General features: G+C 41.4%; 1 protein-coding gene across 1 annotated transcript; it reads right to left on the reverse strand.

The window, feature by feature from the left end:
* Window positions 1-739: 739 nt before the first annotated feature.
* On the reverse strand, window positions 740-17,103 carry LOC136640125 (p53 apoptosis effector related to PMP-22-like). The gene is made up of 3 exons (XM_066614996.1): window positions 16,825-17,103; window positions 5,856-5,999; window positions 740-4,257 (listed from the first exon to the last, which is right to left on the reverse strand). The coding sequence occupies exons 1-3, from the start codon at window positions 17,036-17,038 to the stop codon at window positions 4,034-4,036; spliced, it is 582 nt and encodes a 193-aa protein (XP_066471093.1). The 5' UTR covers window positions 17,039-17,103; the 3' UTR covers window positions 740-4,033.
* Between the last annotated feature and the right edge of the window lie 3,215 nt (window positions 17,104-20,318).

The raw sequence follows: 20,318 nt of genomic DNA on the forward strand, positions 1-20,318 counted from the left end.
ACCACACCTTGAGTAATTATGAAAATATGCCCTCACTAATAAAGAATTCACAGGTGATACATGCTAATTATCTCATCAAAGGTGCCAACTCAACCACCCTTTTAAAAATTTTCTTTTGCAACCCTGTGCAAGCTTATTCAGAAGTAACTGCCACTGAGTTCAGTGAGACCGGCTTCTAGGTGTGTACATGTGAGATTAATGTCCCTTTAAGAGCCTTTTTCCTATTACCTTTTAAATTACTACCTGTTAATCTGTCAATGTTTATTTTGTGATTTTTATTCTTCCTTTCTCTGTTAAAAACCTGCAAAGACAACTGCAGCTTTAAATTATACAGGTAGCGCCTTGGTATCTGTGGGGGATCCGTTCCAGATGCCCCATGGATACCAAAACAAGCTGATAAAAATCTGCAGTTTGGTACCCTTTAAGGCTTCCAAAAGTGACCAGAGCTATGCTCTGGTCACCTCCAGAGCCTCTTCTGAGGTCTCGCAGAGGCCTAGAAGGTCACTTCTGGTTTTGTGTGAAAACAAGAAATGACATTTTAAGTTCTTATAAGATATTGGAGAGCCGGGGAAATGATCTTCTAAGACCTCCTTCTGAGGCCTGGGGAGGCTGGCTCAGCCTCAGTGCTCATAAGCTCATGCTAGGACCCCTTCCATGAACAGAAGGCTCTTCCCATTTCTCGAGGGAGCTCCCAATGATGAAATACTGCCCATAGTTTTGGAACAAAATACTCCCACCATTTGAATATATAAAAACTGTTTTATTTCACTAAAGTATGTGTGATATAAAACTATTGTTTTGTACAAATTGATAGCAATTACAGTATTTCAAGTTAATTACTTGTAAACACCTGAACATAAATCATTCCTTAAGGGGCCAATAATCCAGCATTAAAATATCAAATTCTGTGGCCTGTAAAATCCATGCAGATTGAACATGTGTTTTTCTTTGGAATGCATTCTGTACAGACTACAGCTACTTTGTGAATTGCAGGCTTTTGTTCCAGCAGAGGATAGGGAATGAAAAGAAAACAAATGTTTAAATTTATAGAAGAATAGGGAAGAATAATTATTGTAGAACCCAAAAAATGGAAGTGAAGCTTGGGCTAAATATTGCAAGTAGGAGGCTTGATCTGCTTGGTCTGCTAAAGGCACACAGGGGAAATGTTCAGTAGAATGAAAGACTTATGAAAAATCATAGAAGTTTACAACTTCAGACTGTAAGCTCTTGCCCAAATCTACAGAAACTTTACCAAACTTCTAGAAGAAGTGTACAAAGTAGATTGCATCAAAAGAATTCAAGCAGACCACCCCCCTCATAATTAGTCTTCCAACCATTACAGAAAGTCCAAAAACTTAGAGCTGATTCACACTTTGATTTAGGTGCATGGAAACTATGGCATGAACTCTATAATGTGCTTCCTGTCATGCTAACTGTTTCAGTGTGCCAAGCCTCTAGCCACAGTCTGATTTCAGATTGGATTTGGAATGCACCCACTCATCCAAGCTTAATATGGTTTTGAGTGACCTGGCAAAGCCGGATTTGGCCCATAGTGATTCTTGCATGCTAGTAGCTCACTGAAGACTGAAGTGGCTGGAAATCAGAAAGCCTTTACCTGCAGCCGTCTCATGCTGAAATGGCTGAAAGACAAGTTTTTATAGGCTTCTATATGAATTGATGGTCTAAGATGGCATTCTAAGAACTGCAAAATGATTTGTGTGATGCAGCTGTTACCCTGTGCATGCCAGATCTCATCTGATCTTGGAAGCTAAGCAGGCTCAGGCCTGGTTAGTACTTGGATGGGAGACCACCTGGGAATACCGGGTGCTGTAGGCTTATACCATAGTCTTTCGAGACTGAAGGTTGCCAACCATTGATTCCTACCCTACTTGCATACTGTATTAAGATTTTTAAAAAAGAAAAAAAAAATTCCATCCATAACTGTTTTTGAAGATGGGTCAATAAGTACAAACATTTAGAAGACATAACAGATACTTCAGATTTGTTTGAGAAAACATTACGCATATCCACTTTCGTTTTGTGTATTGCTCCTGTAGGAAGGCCCCGTCCAACATAGTGTAAAGAATGCTCACAGACCACTGAATTTAATAAGTATTGTGACCTTTTTGGCCATAAGAACAACCTGTATAAGTTTACCAACCTTTATTAATACATGCAACAGTGGGCAAATTTGACACTTGATTCTTTGACAATGAGAATTATAAACACAAACAGGTCTTAAAGTATAAATGGCAATATATGACATTTCTGCAAATACAAAAAAATTCTGTGATAAAAAAGTACAATATTTGGCACACTGAAACCCTCATTAGTAACATATTAATTCAGAAGTTGTCACAATAAATATAGTTTTTATAAGTTTTAAATTCCACTAAGGGTTCTCAGTCATGATTAGCCCATTTTTGCGTGGCCCACAAGTGTACATATTTGGTCCCTGTTGCATATATGCAACATTGGGCAGAAATTGCTGAAATTAAAAGGAACACACAAGCTGTTAAAAACAAGCTGTGTCTCCTACATGCTGGCTATATATCACTACCTATTCTGGTTAAAGACTGAGCACTTTAAAATCCTAGGGGGGAAAAAAGACTTCAAGTAAGTTATTAATAGGCACTACTCATTCAGAATTAACACTTAAAACCCATTGATTTAAGCACAACCCCATGCATGTCTACTTAGAAGTAAGTCTCATTGAGTTCAATGGAACTTACTCTCAGGTAATTGTGCATAGGATTGCATCCTTCAATACATGCTTAACTATCATGCAGATTAAGTGTACTTAATTTTGAATGGATCATGCCCATGAATTAAACAGCTGAGGTACCCTATCCCATTGCTGGATCATGTGCACTTCAAAATCTTAACAGGTGCTTGGATAACAAATGTCAGTCTTGTAAAATGATATGAGAAACATTTTAATCTATTGGATCTAGGAAATTTACAGTTATCCGAATGAACAGGAATCAAAGTTGTCTTGTGATTTTTCTATTTGTCCTATACGTGGGGAAGGAGTACTCATACAAGTACATGTTGATTGCAGGTATTATTTCCAATATTATTGCAGCACGCTTTAGTCCTCTTTGTGTCATGGAAAGGTATTCCAAATCTCTCTGGAAAAGTTACAGCTTATTCCACTATTTTTCTCCCATATAATAAAAAGTTATTATATAGGTTATGGGGAACGAGGAAGGGAAGCACTCTAAAGCATTTTTTCCTCAATTTAAAAATGTCTCTGTGGTGGATATATGTTACTGTGTTTAGAACTATATTTGCAAGCTTTGGAAATCCGTGCAATTCACTCATGGCTTGAAGAACTGCAAAATGCCAATATATATTATATCTGTACACAGGAAATGTTTAAGCTGTAATCCTACTACCAACTCCAACATGGATTCTTAGTGACTGGTTGAGAGTTGCAGTCATATTGGTTGCAATCTTTCAAGCAGTACTCCAAGCATAAGCCTCACTGAAGAGAATATGATTTGAGCAAGAAACAGTGCTTAGAAAACTACATTCTGAATGTGTAGATATTTACACTATATTTTTTAAGAAGCATTCATTTAATTTTTTTGGTAACCAATTGCAGTTTCTTGGAAATCCAGTTTGGAGTCATGTTACTAGATGAGGTTCTTAAATGCTATGGCTAAGAATAAGATCTGGGAGGTGCTCAGATCTTGATTCCAAAATCTCTCCTTGCTCACCATCACTACTGTCCTTTCCTACAAAAGCAGTTATAAAAGGGGGCCAATATTATCAAAATATATTATATAGTACAGAGTTTTTTAAATGGGAGGAAGGAAGGAAAAACTTAAGAACTGCCAAATCTGAAAATATACAAATGCCTTATAAAACTAGCGAAGGTAACATTGTTAGGGCAAAACTATTCCATAATTCTTTATGAGATGAGAATTTGGCAACACAAGTACTGATCTTTCATATAAAGCAGAAAGAATAGTGTTTCCTTTACACAGTTTTACTTTCTACTACGTAAATCCACATCACGCCACATGTTCTATGCGTCCACACCATAGCCATAGATGGGGTAGGGTTTTATGTTACCCAGAACTTCGTCTTCCCAGTTGGGCAGACAGCAGAAAAAGAATGCACAACCGATCGCAATAACAGTGCTTGCCCAACCAAAGCCATAAGCCCAGCTGAACATGTTGCTTCCTGTCAGTGGGATATCTTCTGTGAACATCACTGGATAGATGACCAAGCCTATAATTTGGAAAGCAGCTGAACAGAAATAAAAGGAAGAAAAATGATTAGAAGCTGCAATTAATCTCATTTACTCCTGTACAGTCATTTGGAATGAATCATATTCTCATTAATGCTTAATAAATTACTCCTACAGACAGTTAGTGGCCAGTACTGAGACCAGTTAATCTGCGCATCAGCATGGATGGACATTCTTGAGTTGTCAACAAGATGTTTTGAGCTGAGTTTTCATCCCAGTACAGGGGAGCCCTCATATCCATGGATCCTGTATCTGCAGATCAGGTTCGGGCCACGCCCCATCCAGAGGTGAGAGGAGCGGAGCTTCCATTGGCTCTGGAGAGGGGGGGCAGGCGTTCCCCATATCCGCAGTTTCAGGTAACCGTGGGGAGTTCCAGAACGGAACTCCCACGGATACAGAGGCACACCTGGACTTTGCAGATCTGTTTCTATCCACTCTATCATCTTAAACTGTTTAAACATTCCTTCTTCTCACAGAACACTGTGAATAGTTGTATGGACAGACAGGAATTTCAAAACAGAGAATTCTCAGCAGCTTCCTAAACCCAGTGTTCAGGGGTGTTTTTGGGAAAGCCTATAACAGTTAAAGTGATATAACACTGTACTTAATACTAGTTTAAGTAGATAAGACCTAGGAGGATTCTCTGGAATTTGGAGAATTCCCACAGCAAAGCCATTAACTGCCCAATCAAACTGCCCAATCAAATCTGAATCAAATATAGATGGGAATTTGGTGCCTTTTTCCATTTTTGATATGTATGTATGCTATTATATAATCTCAAATTTCCAGAATTGTTACAGTCTTGATTACTTCCAGATTAATACAAGGCTAATGTGTGGCAGTGGCCAAGGGGTGCACCAACTGCTGTCTTACCTCCATCAGGCAGACCAGACCACTGTCGTCCATGTATTAGTGACATTCAGATTACTGCAAAGCACTCTACTAGTCTTGAAGACTATCTGGAAACTGTAATTAGTGCCGACTGTAGAGGTCAATGGAAGCTTGGTCAAGCTGCTACTCCTACACTTGCACTGGCTGCCAGTTTAGGTGCTGGTGATTACCTTTAAAGCTCTTTATGGATTGAAGTCAAGTATTTGAAGGACAGCCTTCTCTTACTTTGAGACAGCCCATCCCCTGAGGTCATCTGGGGGGTTCTCCTATGTATGCCTCTGCTATCTGAAGCAAGGTTGACAGCATTAAGAGGGATGGACTTCTCTGTGGTGTCACTACCCCTCCCTCTAGAATAAATAATGGCACCCTCCCTGCTGTCCCTTCTGACAGGGACTAAAGATCTTTTTATTTCACCAAGATTTCTCCCTCTAGTTGTGCTTCTAGTTCGCCTCTTCTCTTCGAATTTGATATTTGTTATTGCTTCTTCTTGCGCTATGATGTCATTGTTATTTTTTTTATTGTACGTGTTGTAATTTTTTAGAGGACCAAGTGGGGTATACATTTTTTTAAAACAAATGTCATCTGTTTTTGAAAGATTAAGAATTCTGCATAGAACCAGAGTTGGGGAAGAAAGGAAGCATTCTCAGAAAATCACATATTAAACGATAAACAAGCTGTTGAAAAAGCAGCTTGCACAAAGCCTTACCAACAACAAAGAGCAAGCCTCCAATTCCACGAACAAAGTTGAACCTTAGTATGTCGATGGAAAATGCTATGACGGACAGGCAGAAACAGATGCACAGGATGATGAAGCCCACGAGGTATGTAGCTGCTGCAGCTCTACCCCAACCTTTGAAAGGGAAAAAAGGGAGAGAGATAAAACAGTTAAGTATTTCAAGGACATGCATCACATCTTCCTTTGCTCTTTTTCCTTCCTCTTTACAGAGATTCTGTCCTTAAAAACACAAAATGCTTTTAAATTATCAAAGTATTGTGTCAATACAAAAGGAACACAGTCCTGAACAGAATGTGCGAAGTAATTTTTTAATATCATCTCATTATTATAGATTGTGATGCTCATCCAGGTCCCATAGAACTGGATGAATTTTAGGATGTATGGAGGGGTGCTCCTTCCTCTGGGACCAGCTGTTATGCATGACTTGAGTAGGATTAAGGCCTGTGTCCGGGCACATAAGGCTATCAGATAATTAAGGGCCAAATCCTACCCAGCTTTCCAGTATGAATGCAGCCGTGCCAACAGGGTATGCACTGCTTCGGGGGGGGGGGAGCAGTCACAGAGGCCTCCCCAAAGTAAGGGAGCATTTGTTCCCTTACCTCAGTGCTGCAATGCAGCTTCATCAGTGCTGGAAAACTGGATTGGATTGGGCCCCCAAATCTTATTTAGCGATCTAGTGATCAGACAACCTCTCCCACAGAGGGTGGTATAGACCTCCCTTGCCTGGATAATAGACAGCTTTCACTAGAATAAGAAGCAAGGCACTAGTTTTTACTTACAGAGATAATACAAAAAAATTGTATGAGCCAAGCAGCTATGTAAATCTGCTCAGGATTCTGTCCATTAGAATGTCTAACAAGCACCTTTAGAAAGACCATTAACATCTAACTTTTTAAAAATGAAAATAATTTTACATGTAATCATATTATAATCCCACTGTTTTCTATACTTCACTTATTACTGTTTTACATTATGATGGCCCAACTAGCATACCCTTACACCTCCCATATTTATGGCCAGGAGTCCAGTCTTGCATTTAAATTATAGAGGTATTCATAGCAACTATCAGATGCTTAGGTTTAAGAAGCTGATTCTCAGAATTCATTTGTCCTTTTGAGAATGGAGAGTGCCTACTCTGTGGAGTGGAAGAAACTGGAGAGCCCATATATTATTCAGTCAACTCACAGCACAATCCTGTGCGTGTCGTCTCAGAAGTAAGCCTCATTGAGTTCAATGGGACTTACTTCCAGATAAATGTGTATAGGATTGCATCCTCAATCAGGTTTTTTCCTCTTTACTCCAATCCTAGTTTACCTGCTACCAAAGAACCGTCAAGAAGAGAATTTGGAAGATGTTGGATTCAGATGACACTGGAGGCCAGTGAAAGTAGCACAACTCAGTTTAGCTACAGCTAATGGATAAGGATTGTATGCAGCCTTCAGAGTACTACTCAGTACCAACGTAGTAGCCAACGTAGTAGCCATTTGATCACAGGTTCTTAACCTTTTTACGACGGTTTGTCCAATATGTCTCCATACCCCTTTCACCAGACTGTTGAAATCATAATCATCACCACTACCGGTCTTATTAGGTACCAGTATGACTTCAAAAGATGTCAAAGTTTGATTTTACTTTACGTATGAATAGCTAGGAACAGAATTCCTCAATCCATATTGATAATGGTAATAGTTAATCTAATGTAACAATATTTTTTTTAATTGTTCAGAGATAGAGTCAGGTAGCCCAATTCTGAGCTGCCAGGCATGTAGGGCTACAGCGGTGCTGAAAATGGCTGCCACTGCATCCTGCGTGCTCAGCAGGCAGTGCCAGAGGTTCCTCAAGAGAAGGGGACTTTTGTCTTCTTTCCCCAGGTAAGGCGAGTAGCCCCACAATGGGGCTACTTGATTCTATGGCGACCCAAGGGTTGGTGTAGAATTAAGAGCTTCCATATCGGGCGGGCAGGCGGCCTGACACAAAGGCTCAGGATCCAGTGGAGCAAAGTTCTACCAGTCCCGCCACCCTACTGCCCTGCTCCCTTCCCGGCACGCCTCCTCCCCACCCTCTCCCCGCCCTCACCTCTCCCTTCCTCCCTTCGCCCTGGAATGTCTCCTCCCCGTCTCCCCCCACCTACGTCTCTGCTGCTGGGCAGTCCATGAGACCTCCTAGTAGCAGAGCACCAGTGCTCCACCAGTGCTAGCCCAGCACTGAGCTGGCACTGGCACTCTCTCGGGGCCTGACGGCAAGTTTGCAACAGTGTGCGCCGGCAATGAGTTGGCGCACATTGCATAGGATTGGGCCCATCATTTGGTTCCCATACCCTTTGGAGGTATGGATATCCCCAATTAAAAATCTCTGGATTTAATTGAAACATTTTAATTTGCAAGAAATGACAAATTCAAGGAGCCCCAGATTTGGAGCTAATCAATTTTAATCTGAGACACAACAAATTGCTCTTGCCAACAAATTATTCTAGTCCAGATCTTTACAATTCCAAGTTTCTTGCATAATTTTCAGATCTGCTTTTTGTTAAAGCTGGCAGTTCTAAAATTTGATTTATTTAATATTGACGGTTGCAATCCTTTACAAACTTTTCTTAGATGAGTCTCACTAAATAAATCAGATTCAGAATTATTTGTAAACAAACATTTATAGGATTGTGCTACAACATTTTGTTAAACAGGAATATTTATTATTTAGGTTCTAGAATGAGAACTTGCCCAAAACTGTTATGTTCATCCTCTGAAATGATGTTTTTCAACAGTGATACTTCACCATATAACCATTGGTATTTGGCTTCACTGCCCAAGTGGTGACCACATGACACTGTCCTGGCTAGTCCAATCATGCTGGAACAGCAATTTTCAACCTTTTTCATCTCTGGGCACACTGACAAGGTACTAAAATGGTCAAGGCACACCATCAGCTTTTTGATAATTGACACCAGGCTGCTGGTGGGAGGCTAACATCCCCCAATGGCCCTATAATAAATGACCCTTCCACAAATTCCTAGGGCACACCTGCAGACCATTTGCGGCACACCAGTGTAGCATGACACACTGGTTGAAAATCGCTGTGCTGGAAGTGGAGATGTCTGGGACTGGGTGCAAGCAAAGTATGGCTGTGCACTGTTTCATCCTTTAAAAACAGGTATGGTTTGGGAAATGAGTGTAGAACAAAGCCACAACTATGAGTCAGCCACAACTATGCAGAACTGGTGGTATTCACAGAAATGCTACCTGCAAACATAGTACAGGATGGAGGGAGATTGAAAAACCCCGCTCTGGAACATAGAAGCACAGGCATCATAAAGCAGGTTCATATCCAGTTCATGAAGGTCTCCCTACTTCATTCTATGCAACCCAAACCACTTTCATAACTGGTTTCAAGAGTAAAAGGGAAAAGCCTTTTGAAGGTTGGATGGCTAGATACATGCAGGTTGCAACCAGTCTACCAAGGTTTGTCATACCTCTTGTCGCTCTAGTTCATACATTCAGCTGAATGCAGCACAGATACAGTAGGCTAGAGGAACTGGGCAAGCCCTTCACTCCACCATGAAGATGTAGTTCTCTCCACCAAACTGGAGCTTTGGGCAAAGGCCTAATTGCAATTTCTTCCCCTCAAAAAAGCAGGGGGAAGGGGAGACCATCACAAAAACAAGTAGCTGTATGTTATATACTCAGAACACCCAGTGTGCAGGAGCTTATCAAGCTACACCACTTTTTGCTTTGTTTTGTGAGGACAAGAATTGTTATTTCTGAAATATGCCTCCAGCTGAATGGACAAACTAGCAAACAGAGGAAGAAGGGGAAGTAATGAGAAGTACCTAGTCTAAATTTTCTGGATCATAATGTGGTTGCTCCAAGGACATTTTCCCCAAATTACTACCATAGATGCCTTTTCTTTCAGACACTGTCATCTATCTACCATATCTGCTGAAGTCAGAATAAGAGTATGGTGGGTTTAGAAACACAGAAAGATTAAGGCTGCAGTTCAGAATTCAGTGACAAGGGATAAGCTTTGCATTTCTACATTTTGCAGGTAGGAAAGATTGAGGCAAAGAGGGAGTTACTTGCCACCTGGTGAGTTAAAAGAGAAGTGAGATTTGAACTGAAGAAATCCTGAACACAGGAAGGTGAGCCTTACTTCCAATATTCCTACAATTGTACTGTAAGAGAAATCTGTTCAGATCAGCTTAGAAACAGAGTAGATTTCCTAGGTTGTGGCATTCCTTTTCTTGGATATTTTCAATGCTAAACTAGTTGGGAAATGTTTCAGGTATAAATTAACTAGCGTTAAAGCTAGAGTAAGGAAACTAATCTTCCTTTTCCAAGGACTGTTTGGAACAAATCAAAGCACAGTTCTAAAATAGCATGCTTCTATTTCTGTGGTGGTGAAGAAGACCACATGACCTAGATTGAAAACTACAGAGGGAAAAGGGTCACAAAACAGCTTGGACTCACTATGGGAGATCTTTGCATGTTAAGGGAGGGTATACAAGTTTGCTGCTTGAGGACTACAGCAGCCCAGCTTCTATAATGGTAAAAAAAACAAACGTCAAAAGGTTGTCCATGCTGCAATGGCTATTCCAGCTATGGGGGGATCACAGCAACAATATACTGTAGGTTTACTTCACTAGCTAGAAGAAACATTTATCACACAATAATATTATCTGCAAAGGCTCTGGGAGCCAATGCATATATGCTCCCAGTTGCTTAACTATTTTTAACTACTAAAAATCCATATTAATAAGACTTTGAACCCTGAGCCTGAATTATGAACCCAGATCTCATAATCATGGCCAATAGCAAGCCTGGTTAGCATTACCTATGGTTAAAATACACCAAAGAGAAAAGGTGCTAGAGGGAGAGAGAAAGCAATGCTTCTAATTCCTTAGCTGGCCTGAAGATCCATTATGTGCATGAACTTAGTTTCTGCTGGGGCTAAACATTAATCAAAGTTTTACAGCCATGGGATTAGTAACAGACAATTATTTCATAAACAAAGGACAAGGCTAGTTCAGGCTATATAGACCTTCACTGAAGCATCTGTTAGTACAGCTTATGTAGATGTGACGCACGTAGTAATTGACATAACTCATAATTATAAAGCTTAGTTGTTCCTCAAGTTATTAGAAATATTTTTGTGAGTGCATAAAAGAGGGGTATAAATACATCTAAACAGTTGGACTTCTGATGATTTGGTCCTGATCACTATACACCTATGGTGCTATTATAATAAACATTCCGGAAAGCAAGCCCTTCCTAAAAAGTCTCTGTTTATTCATGGTTCAATAATTTACTTTTATGGGATGACACACTCCCTTCCCAAGCTTCTTATGTGAGAATTCTTCTTCCTTTCTTCCACCTACTTTAACATGACTGAGTGTTGCATCAACATAAATAATAAGCCAGGCAAAAACCTACTAGCATCCCTCCTAATCCGAATTTGCTTCAAGTTCTGCTTAAGAAGGTTTGCTGGTGAACACTGTGGGCCAGTTCTGACAATACTTGCCCAACCTGCCCCTCTTAGCAAGTTTAAGAATAAAATCGCACATGTCCCACTCCTTCCCTCAGCTCTTTTCCTAATGGAGAGAGGGGACTCTCCAAGGCTAAGCCACACCCTCACATAGAACCTAGGTACTACTCGTGATGGATCATGTAGGTCAGCGCTCTACTCTCTTCCCCACAGGTCCTCTTCTGCTTCCCAGGCTCCTCCTTTCTAAAATTAGAGAACAAGAGGAGAAGGAGCAGAGGCAGCAGCAGAGGCCAGGGGGCGGGAATGGGTCCTCTGCCAATCTGTTACTTCCCACCAGGTATCTTCACTTCACCCAGCCTCATAAGAGGACCAGTCCTGACCCAAAGTAACCATGCGATGTTGTGTGTTTGAGTGGAGAAGATACTTCACTCCCTTTCCACTGTGTTTCACATTAAAATTATTCTGTTCCTGCTGTTTTTCTACCTATAAAGAAAGAGATACAGTTGTACCTTCTCCGTCTCATGATTCACAGAGCAGCTGGAGGGCAATTGAGGGCAAACCACCTGGCTGGGGGAGAGCATTAAGCCACTCATCCCTGTACTCTTTCACCAACTCACAACTCCACCAAGGCTGTTTTTGTATTGTGGGGGAAAAAAAAGTTCAGGTAAAGACTTCAAGTTATGTCTCAGACTAAAGTAATTATCAGCCCAATCCCACCGAAATCCCCATGCAGCAGTTCTGAAACAACTTCTGCTAAATACCACAGGGATTTTCAGCTGCTGGAGGTGTCCTCAGGGAAGGGGACACTTGTTCTCTTGCCCTGGGGTAGGTCCCTGCAGCTACTATGGGTCAACGTGGACCTACACCAGTTCAGTTGCTAACACAAGTCGCATTATTCTGTCATGGCAGATCATGCTTGGGAAGAGACTCAGAATTCAGCATGTGCTGCTGCCAATCCTGCCTCCCTCCTGGGCCTGATCCATCCTCCTCCTGCTCTATTCTGCCTATCCCCCCTGTTCTGCCCTCACTCTGCCCCATTTAACCTCTTCCCTGCCTCCCTCCAAGCGTTTACACAAGCCTACCTGCTGTGGTAGGCAGTGTGCAGGAGGTTTCTGTGGCCTCCTAGCAGATCTGCAGCACACAATGGTGGAGGCTGCTTTGCAACAGTAATAAAGCTGCCGGCACAACTCTAGTTACACTGGCAGGGGAGGGGAGTCAGGTTTGGGCTTAAAGAAGATGGCAATTTGGGAATCATTGCAAGAAGAGGATTTTATTTCCTCGTATAGAGGGAGTGGTTTTCTTTCCTCCTTTCTGCAATATTCATACCATATACCATATAAATTACATATACAAACTTGATTACATGGATGCAGCCAATGATAGAATTAATGGGTGAACTTTCTTGACGTTGGCATCCTTATGAGTGGGAAGAATAGACAAACAGCAGAGTAAAGCTGCTCACAGATTTGAATTTGAATTATTTCTTCACTGCTGCCATTTTGTACACCGACTAATCCTCTGTTTCAAGCTATGAAGAACACACTGCAAATGGATGATAAGTAATGTTAGGAAATCTGGAACCTCTGCCGCAACCTTACAGACTGACTAGTTTATTATGTGACACGTAAGCCTATTAGGTCACTTGCTGCAATTAGCTTACAAGGAGCACATACGCATAAGAATGTACAAATATTTAGGCATTCTTCTTTGGAAATAAATAGGCCATATATAAAGATGCCTCCAAAGAATGTATAAATTTTTTATAATTCTTTCCCAAAAAGCAACTGTTATTCAGTATCGTCTATACAATACAGTGCTTCCCAAACTCCTACAAGGAAGTTGGGAGCACAGCAATTTGTAGCGGGGGAGGGGGGAAGGCAGCAACGCAATCCCCAGGGTCGTCGTCATCATCATCATCATCATCATACAGGTATTTATATACCGCCTTTCTTGGTCATCAGATTTCTCCTCAGACTTTTAATTCAAGACGGTTTACATAGGCAGGCTGTACTAAATCCCTTGTAGGGATTTTTATAATTGAAGGTTCTGTCTTTCAAGAACCACAACATTTCAGATGGATCTTTTATGATCTGGTATCACATTCTGGCCTCCAGTTTCCTCCCACGCAGGCTGACAAGCAGCTCCTTCATATCTCACTTGAAGGGCAGCGGCCAAAGAGCAGGTGGAGTAACTCAGCTCGGCTTGTCAGCTGCTTCAAGGTCTCACCGTTCATGGTGCCAGTGGCCTCGAACTGGTGACCTTCGGATGTTATCTTCAGGCAAACAGAGGCTCTACCCTCTAGACCAGACCTCCTGCCCAGACCAGACCTCCTGCCTCATGCTGCTGCTGGGGATGGGTCCAGGGGATGCAGGGTGCCGCCAGGGCTCCCCTTGTCTTCAAAAGTGTAAAAAATAAAAACAAACAAACAACAACAGGCACATGCCCATTTTTTAAATATTTTTTACACTTCGGAAGGCACAGGGAGCCCTGTGGACGGCTCCCCACACACCCTGGACTCCCCAGAACTAACTGCAAGTAAGTAGAAAACCCCACTCCCGCCTCTGGCAGCAGCGCAATATTGGGGGTTTCGTTGCTTCCTTCCCCCCCTCCCCGCCCCTTAAAGGCTCATTGGCCAGTGTTTCCCAGGCAGATGGGCCGCGACCCCACCAGTTTGGGAACCACTGATCTATAAAAAATGTTTAAAAAATTTGAATATTCAAGCTATGTGTGTTGTTATAATTTTTCTACAAAAGACTCTCACAGCACAAGTCTTTAACAGAAGTCTGTAAACCATCTCCCCAAGATATGATTATGTACAAACAAATTACTGAAGTAAATCATGAAATGGGTTAATCCCCACTGGTGAATATAATTGCCGCTTAAAAATAAATGAAGCTCTCATACAAAGAAGCTGCTGCAATTAATTTTGCAGTAGTCAGCTTACCAGGATTGGCTACAGCACAGTGTAGAGATAAAATGCAGTCCTAATCATTTTAACCTTAGCAACAAAACACCACAACATGAAGAGCCTTATCCATGTACTCTAAAGATATCTTGCCATAGGATAGCCTGCATTTCATTTGCAAAGTGCTGTTTCATCTCTTTAATGTGCAAGAAGTTCTTGACTGCACATACAGAGTCTACTCATGTACAATTTGTGTGTCCTTTAGGTCAGATCTGTTTCAAACTTGCATCAAATGTATGTAGTTCAGGGGTGGGGTTGCTGCTACTGCAACCTCACCTGTGAAAAGGCTCTTACAGTTATGGGGGTGGGGCTTTGCCCACACATATCTCTGGATCAAAGCGATTGTGGTGGGGTTTGTCTGGCCTTATTTATTTCCAGAGCAAGATAGTGCTGGTTAAATGGGTACTCTCACCCCCAGTAGCCATTTTCAGTGGTTGGAAAGAAAAACACTGTATGGCTATTCCAGCAACACATATGTGTTCAGGTTCTTCAAAAGCTTGTGCAAAATCAAGACACAATTTTTAAAACCTTCATCTTAATTAAAGGAAAATACAGCATAGATTATTGTCATTGCTCATTATAAGAATCCCTAAATGTTCATAAATGTTTTGTAGAGTTAGAAACTTTGGAAGTCTCCACTCACCCTAAGAAAATAAAACATCTTTATCTTATCTTCATAAGAGGAAGATAAAGAAATTGGCAGGGGGCTAGCATAGCATTGCTAGCACTTTTATGCACCTACTCTCAGTTTGCTGAACTTTGGAGAAAAAAAAAATCAAAACATAAATGCCTTAATTTTACCAATCTGAAAAACACATTTGAGTTACTTTAAAATGATATACTGAGGATCAGCAGAGCAGTATAGCTTCTCCATTCCTAAAATCAGATTTTCTCTGCTACCTTTGCTCTCTGGACACTGTATGGCTCCCAAAACTAATATATTACAACAAGAATCCAACTGCTTTCGTACTGCCTTCTTTTGTGGTTTACTTGTAAATAAAAAGAGCATATTAATGTATATTTTCCTCTATAGCCATATTTCAGAGAATCATAAAGAGTTATATACTACCGCTGAAACTTGGGTGAAAGTTTTTCACACAGGTGCCTCATGTAGTAAACTACTACTTGTTTTAAAAGCAATTTGTAGCAGTCCATAGGAGTCTGTTATTCAAAGAAAGAAATTATCTTTCAAGGTGTTCACAAGCCCTAAGTCATAAGTATAGTAGCTGTGCACATAGATTGTTGGCATGGACAGAAACAAGACTGAATACTTATGCTTACCTGCTATTTTTACCTATACATTTGGCAAAACATAACTTGTCTTGCTTGATCTCTGGTTTTTACTTTATTAAGTATAGACTCTGCATGCTTAAAAAAGGGTAGCATTCTGGATATCTTAGTTTAGAAATGTGGGATATATGACCATGAAAATGTGTACATTTAGGATTACTAAATAAGAATGTGAAATTTCTGTACTGGAGAAAACTCTTTGATTGGCCATGTCTCTAAACCATTAGAAGCTGCAATTCTGTCATGACCCTTGTCATAGCACAAGCCTTTCGTACACTTAAAGCAAAGCAGATCTATTACCATCCATCCAATATTGGTGAATAAGGCCATGCACTTTATTGGAGTAAACTAACTGGGCAAAGGCATTTTTTAAAATGTTGCCCTCTTATAATTGGGAGGGTGTTGAAAAGCAGCATATAAATATTCAGGGGGATAAAGCAAGGTATAAGTTTGTAAATAACATAATTAAATAACAATATCAAGAGAGTGGCAATTTTTATTACTTCATCTAGCCTTTGAAGCAATGAGGGAATTGATATTTTTAAATACTAGCCTAAAAGAATTATCCTTTTCCCCACTGTTTTAGTAATGTGGGTCCTCTTTGTGCTCCATGATTAATTGAGGAGACTGTCTGAAAGCCCAGAAGGCCTTGCTGTTCAGTTCTCACCCTTGACATTCTCTCTGTTTCCTTTGCCTCTTGTTTGTTACCTCTTTCCTCTCCTTTTCCTTTACTGCCAGTTCACCCCAATTCTGCCTGTTGCACCTTTATCCATGACCCAGGCTCACCCCATCACGACCCATTCCTTACTGGACTGGACAAGTGATAGTTTTTGCTAATAACCGTAGTTCAAACTTTTAGTTAATAACAAGCTGAAGTTATTTTAGTTAATATCAGTATGAACAAGCTGTTCATACCTCTAGGCCTAGTCCCAAATGAACAACTCTTTATTCTAAATTTAGTGTATCAGCATTTGAAAGTGTGATCCTTACACAGTATGCAACAATATGTTATTGAACACTTTAATCAGTTTTTCCTCCACATAAACAAGATTCTTAATGTGGATCCCCCCCCCCATTCTTTGAATACATGCTTATACGTGCCAGTTCACCTTTAATATACATGTATGATGGCAGAACTTTGATTAAATGATTGGGAAGGTCGCCCTAGACACCACTCACGCACCAAATACTGTACACAACAATACTTACTGTAATCCATGAGAGACGTGCAATACCAGTTTAACTCCATCGGATTGTTTTTGGCACAGTCGCTCCAGAGTGATGCCTGCCGAACGTAGGGCTCTGATTCGGATTCCAGCCATCCCCTGCCTGCCAGTGCAATTATGCCCAGGATGATGGCTAGCCCCAAGAGAAGGGGCAGGAGCCATCTGCACCTCCAGCAGGCCAAGCCGCACCGGATCATTGCGCACAGGCAACTTTCAGCAGCAAGTACAGTAGGTGAATCAAAGCTGCAGGAGTTGGACGGAGGCTTCCTTGCACTGCTCTGGTGTGTGAGAGGGGAATGAGTCAGCCAGATCCCTTTGAATCAAAAGAAAAGCTGGTAGGGAGGAGAAAGCCCCACCTAGATTCCAGTCAGTAAAGAACAGCAGTGGCGGCAGCAGTAACCTGTTGAGCCAGAGAGAAACTGGCTGGTAAACAAAACTGGAATCCAAGTGCACGCCCAGGCCTTTAACCCCTTCCTAGCAAAAACTGCAGCCTGTGGGCACTGAGGTGCTACTGTTGCTTTCCTGTTAATGAAAGGAGACGAAAGCTTGCTGCAAAAAACTAACCTTCAGTAGTACACAACAAACCTGCTTAAGGTAAATAGCAGGGCTGATTTCAGGTATACTGTAGCAGCCTAATCCTCAATGAGATTCTAGACTACCAGCTACAGTTGCAATCCAATGTACTCCTTCCTTCCAAATTCTGTTGGAATCTATGGTATTTACTTGCAAATAAACACGGGAATTAAAGTTGCAAATGGCCTTTTGCTTATGCCTCAAGCTTAAATTTAGCTCTTACTTTTCCACCTCCCTGCCCCCATGATAGGAATTTCTTGAGCAGCATTACTCTATGTGACACATTAATTTGGAGAGGTTCTCCGCTGTCATTTCTTGTAACCTGAGCTGAATGACAATTAAATTAGCATTTGTACAGCACTTTTGTGCATTCAAAGCACTTCATATGTATTATGTTGTAGTCCTTACAACAGCCCCATGAGGAACTAAGTACAGGTTAGGTTCCAGAGGTACGCACTCAAGTTGAAACATTACATATTTATGTGACGTAAACATACAAGTGAACAACTTTCTGTAGTATTTGAAAAACAGAAATAGAAATGTTTAGAGAAATAAAATTGATAATTCACTCCCTAACAAATGTATGTGGTAACCCTGCTTGTTGTTATGTAATGTACAAAGAGCTCCTTAGAGCAGCTTAGATGGGAACTGCATTTCGATTAGCTGCATAACATTTTGCAACAACTTACAATATTTATTATTAGTTGGAGAGAAACACAGGTGCAGTTCCATTAAATACTGTACTTGCTCTGCTTTATCCACCACTTCTGTGTCTCCAAAATGCAGTGTTTCTCTCCCTCTCAGAAACAGCATTGCTCTCTGTCTCCAAACCAGCGCTATTGTGCTTGTGTAAAAACATTGGAGTGGACAGATTGCACTTGCATGGAAGTGTGATGCCTACAAATATGGGGTGTCAGCAAGTTAGATGTCCTTAAGTTGGCGACTACCTGTGTTGCTATCTCCATGGTGCAGGCTGAGGCTGCGGGATTGACTTTCCTCACCTTTTTGGGAACTGTTTTTAGGTCACCTAGGGTGCAATCCTAAACCATTTTCCAGCACTGACATAAGGGCAATGCAGCTCCAAGGTAAGGGAACAAACATTCCCTTACTTTGAGGAGGCCTCCGTGAGTGACACCCAACTGCAGGATGCAGCACACGTCCCATTGGCACCGCTATGCCAGTGCTGGAAAGTGGGTTAGGATCTGGGCCCTAGTGAGTTATTATAGCAGAGGTGAATTTGAACTGGGAAGCCCTGATTTGTAGTTTAGTCTCTTATGGACTAATTAGATGTGACCCTAAATGGAATTTCCAGTTTTTGTTTTGTTTGTAGTAAATTGGGTCCAAGAAGGGACAAAGTGATCCATAACTGCAGCAGGGGTTAGGGATACTTTAGTACTCTGCCTCTACTGTGGTTCCAATACCAATTATAGGTCCCCCTGCTCTTAAAAATTGAATGGGGGGGCATGATTGGGATTGGAACCATGACAAGGGCAATGTAGCAAAGTACCCCAACCTCTCCCATGGTTTTGGAGCATTTCATAGTCATTCCTCATTATTTACTTTAAAAAACAACAAAAAAAAACTATAGAGGCTTCACTTACGTGTCTAGATCACATCTAGTTTGACTATCCAGAAATGTTGGAAATGTACATTTTGATGTATTATCTGCAAATGTGAAAGCTGGAAAGAAATAGGAAACTACACAAACTGTGTATCTTCAAGTCCCAGTACTGCAATCCCCTTCCCATTATCTCCCAGACTGCTTTCTGTAATCTCTCTATCATTCATACATTCCTGATCCACAGAGTCATCTTCCATCTAGCCTCAACTCCCTTCTCTTTAGGGTTTGGCTCAACTGAACTAACAGCCTACCTCAGAGTGTTTACAAAAGTGCCTAGCTTCCCTGACAGCCATGAATCAAACCACTTCCTTCATGTAGGTTCACACAATACACAAGCCTGATTGCTCAGGTGGCCTGAAGCAGCCACCTCAGCCAACGGGCTGGGAAAAGCAGTGAACTGACAGAGGTGCTCTGCATGTACCCTGAGCTTGCCCAACACCTGCACTGCTCAATCTCTGGACTGACCCCTGATGGTCATCCCTTGTTTCGGGCTGGGCAAGTCTTTCTATGCAGATTGCCCCTCTGGCTCCCTCCCCAGACCTTTACAAAGAGGAATGAGCAGGAAGAAAATCAGAGCTCTGCCAGAGCTGGCAAGGTGGGGGTGTGTGTAGTGGTGGTTGTGTCAACCTCAGACACAGTGTAGACTAGGGCCAGTCTGTCTACACATGTAGAGATGCCTGGACTGGAGACTTCAGACTGGAGGTGAGCATATGTTTTTGAAAACTTGCCCATTTTGAAAGCTCGCTCAAAGCTGGGATATAAGGGCCCAGTCCTATCCAACTTTCCAGTGTCAGTGCAGCCATAACGCAGACACAAGAAAAGGAAAAAAACATTCCCTTACCTGGAGAAGGCCTCCATGACTGCCCCCCCCCCTATTGCAGGATGCAGCACATGCCCTCTTTGCAAGACTGCACCAGCGCAGGAAAATTGGATAGGATTTGGCTCTCAATCATTTAAATATTTACGTAATTTATATACCATCTTTCCCTCAAACTAAACAGAATGCTCAAAGCGAGTTACACCAGAGGAAAACAGTGAAGTGCCAAAATAGGAATGAAATATAAGGTGCAAAAATAATAAAGAATAATACAATTGAAACATAAACAGCTCCCTGCAGTTATAATACTAGCATCTCAGGGAGAGTGATTCTATCCCCATGCTGTGCTAGCTTTCATCCTGCAGGGAGCTTTTTTATAAATATTCAAAATGTGATTTTCCCAAGCTGCACCTTGAACATGTGTAGTTCACTCTAACACCTCACTGAGCTGCAAGGAACAGTCCAA

The sequence above is a fragment of the Tiliqua scincoides genome, chromosome 1, assembly GCF_035046505.1.
Source record: "Tiliqua scincoides isolate rTilSci1 chromosome 1, rTilSci1.hap2, whole genome shotgun sequence".
NCBI classification, from domain to species: domain Eukaryota; kingdom Metazoa; phylum Chordata; class Lepidosauria; order Squamata; family Scincidae; genus Tiliqua; species Tiliqua scincoides.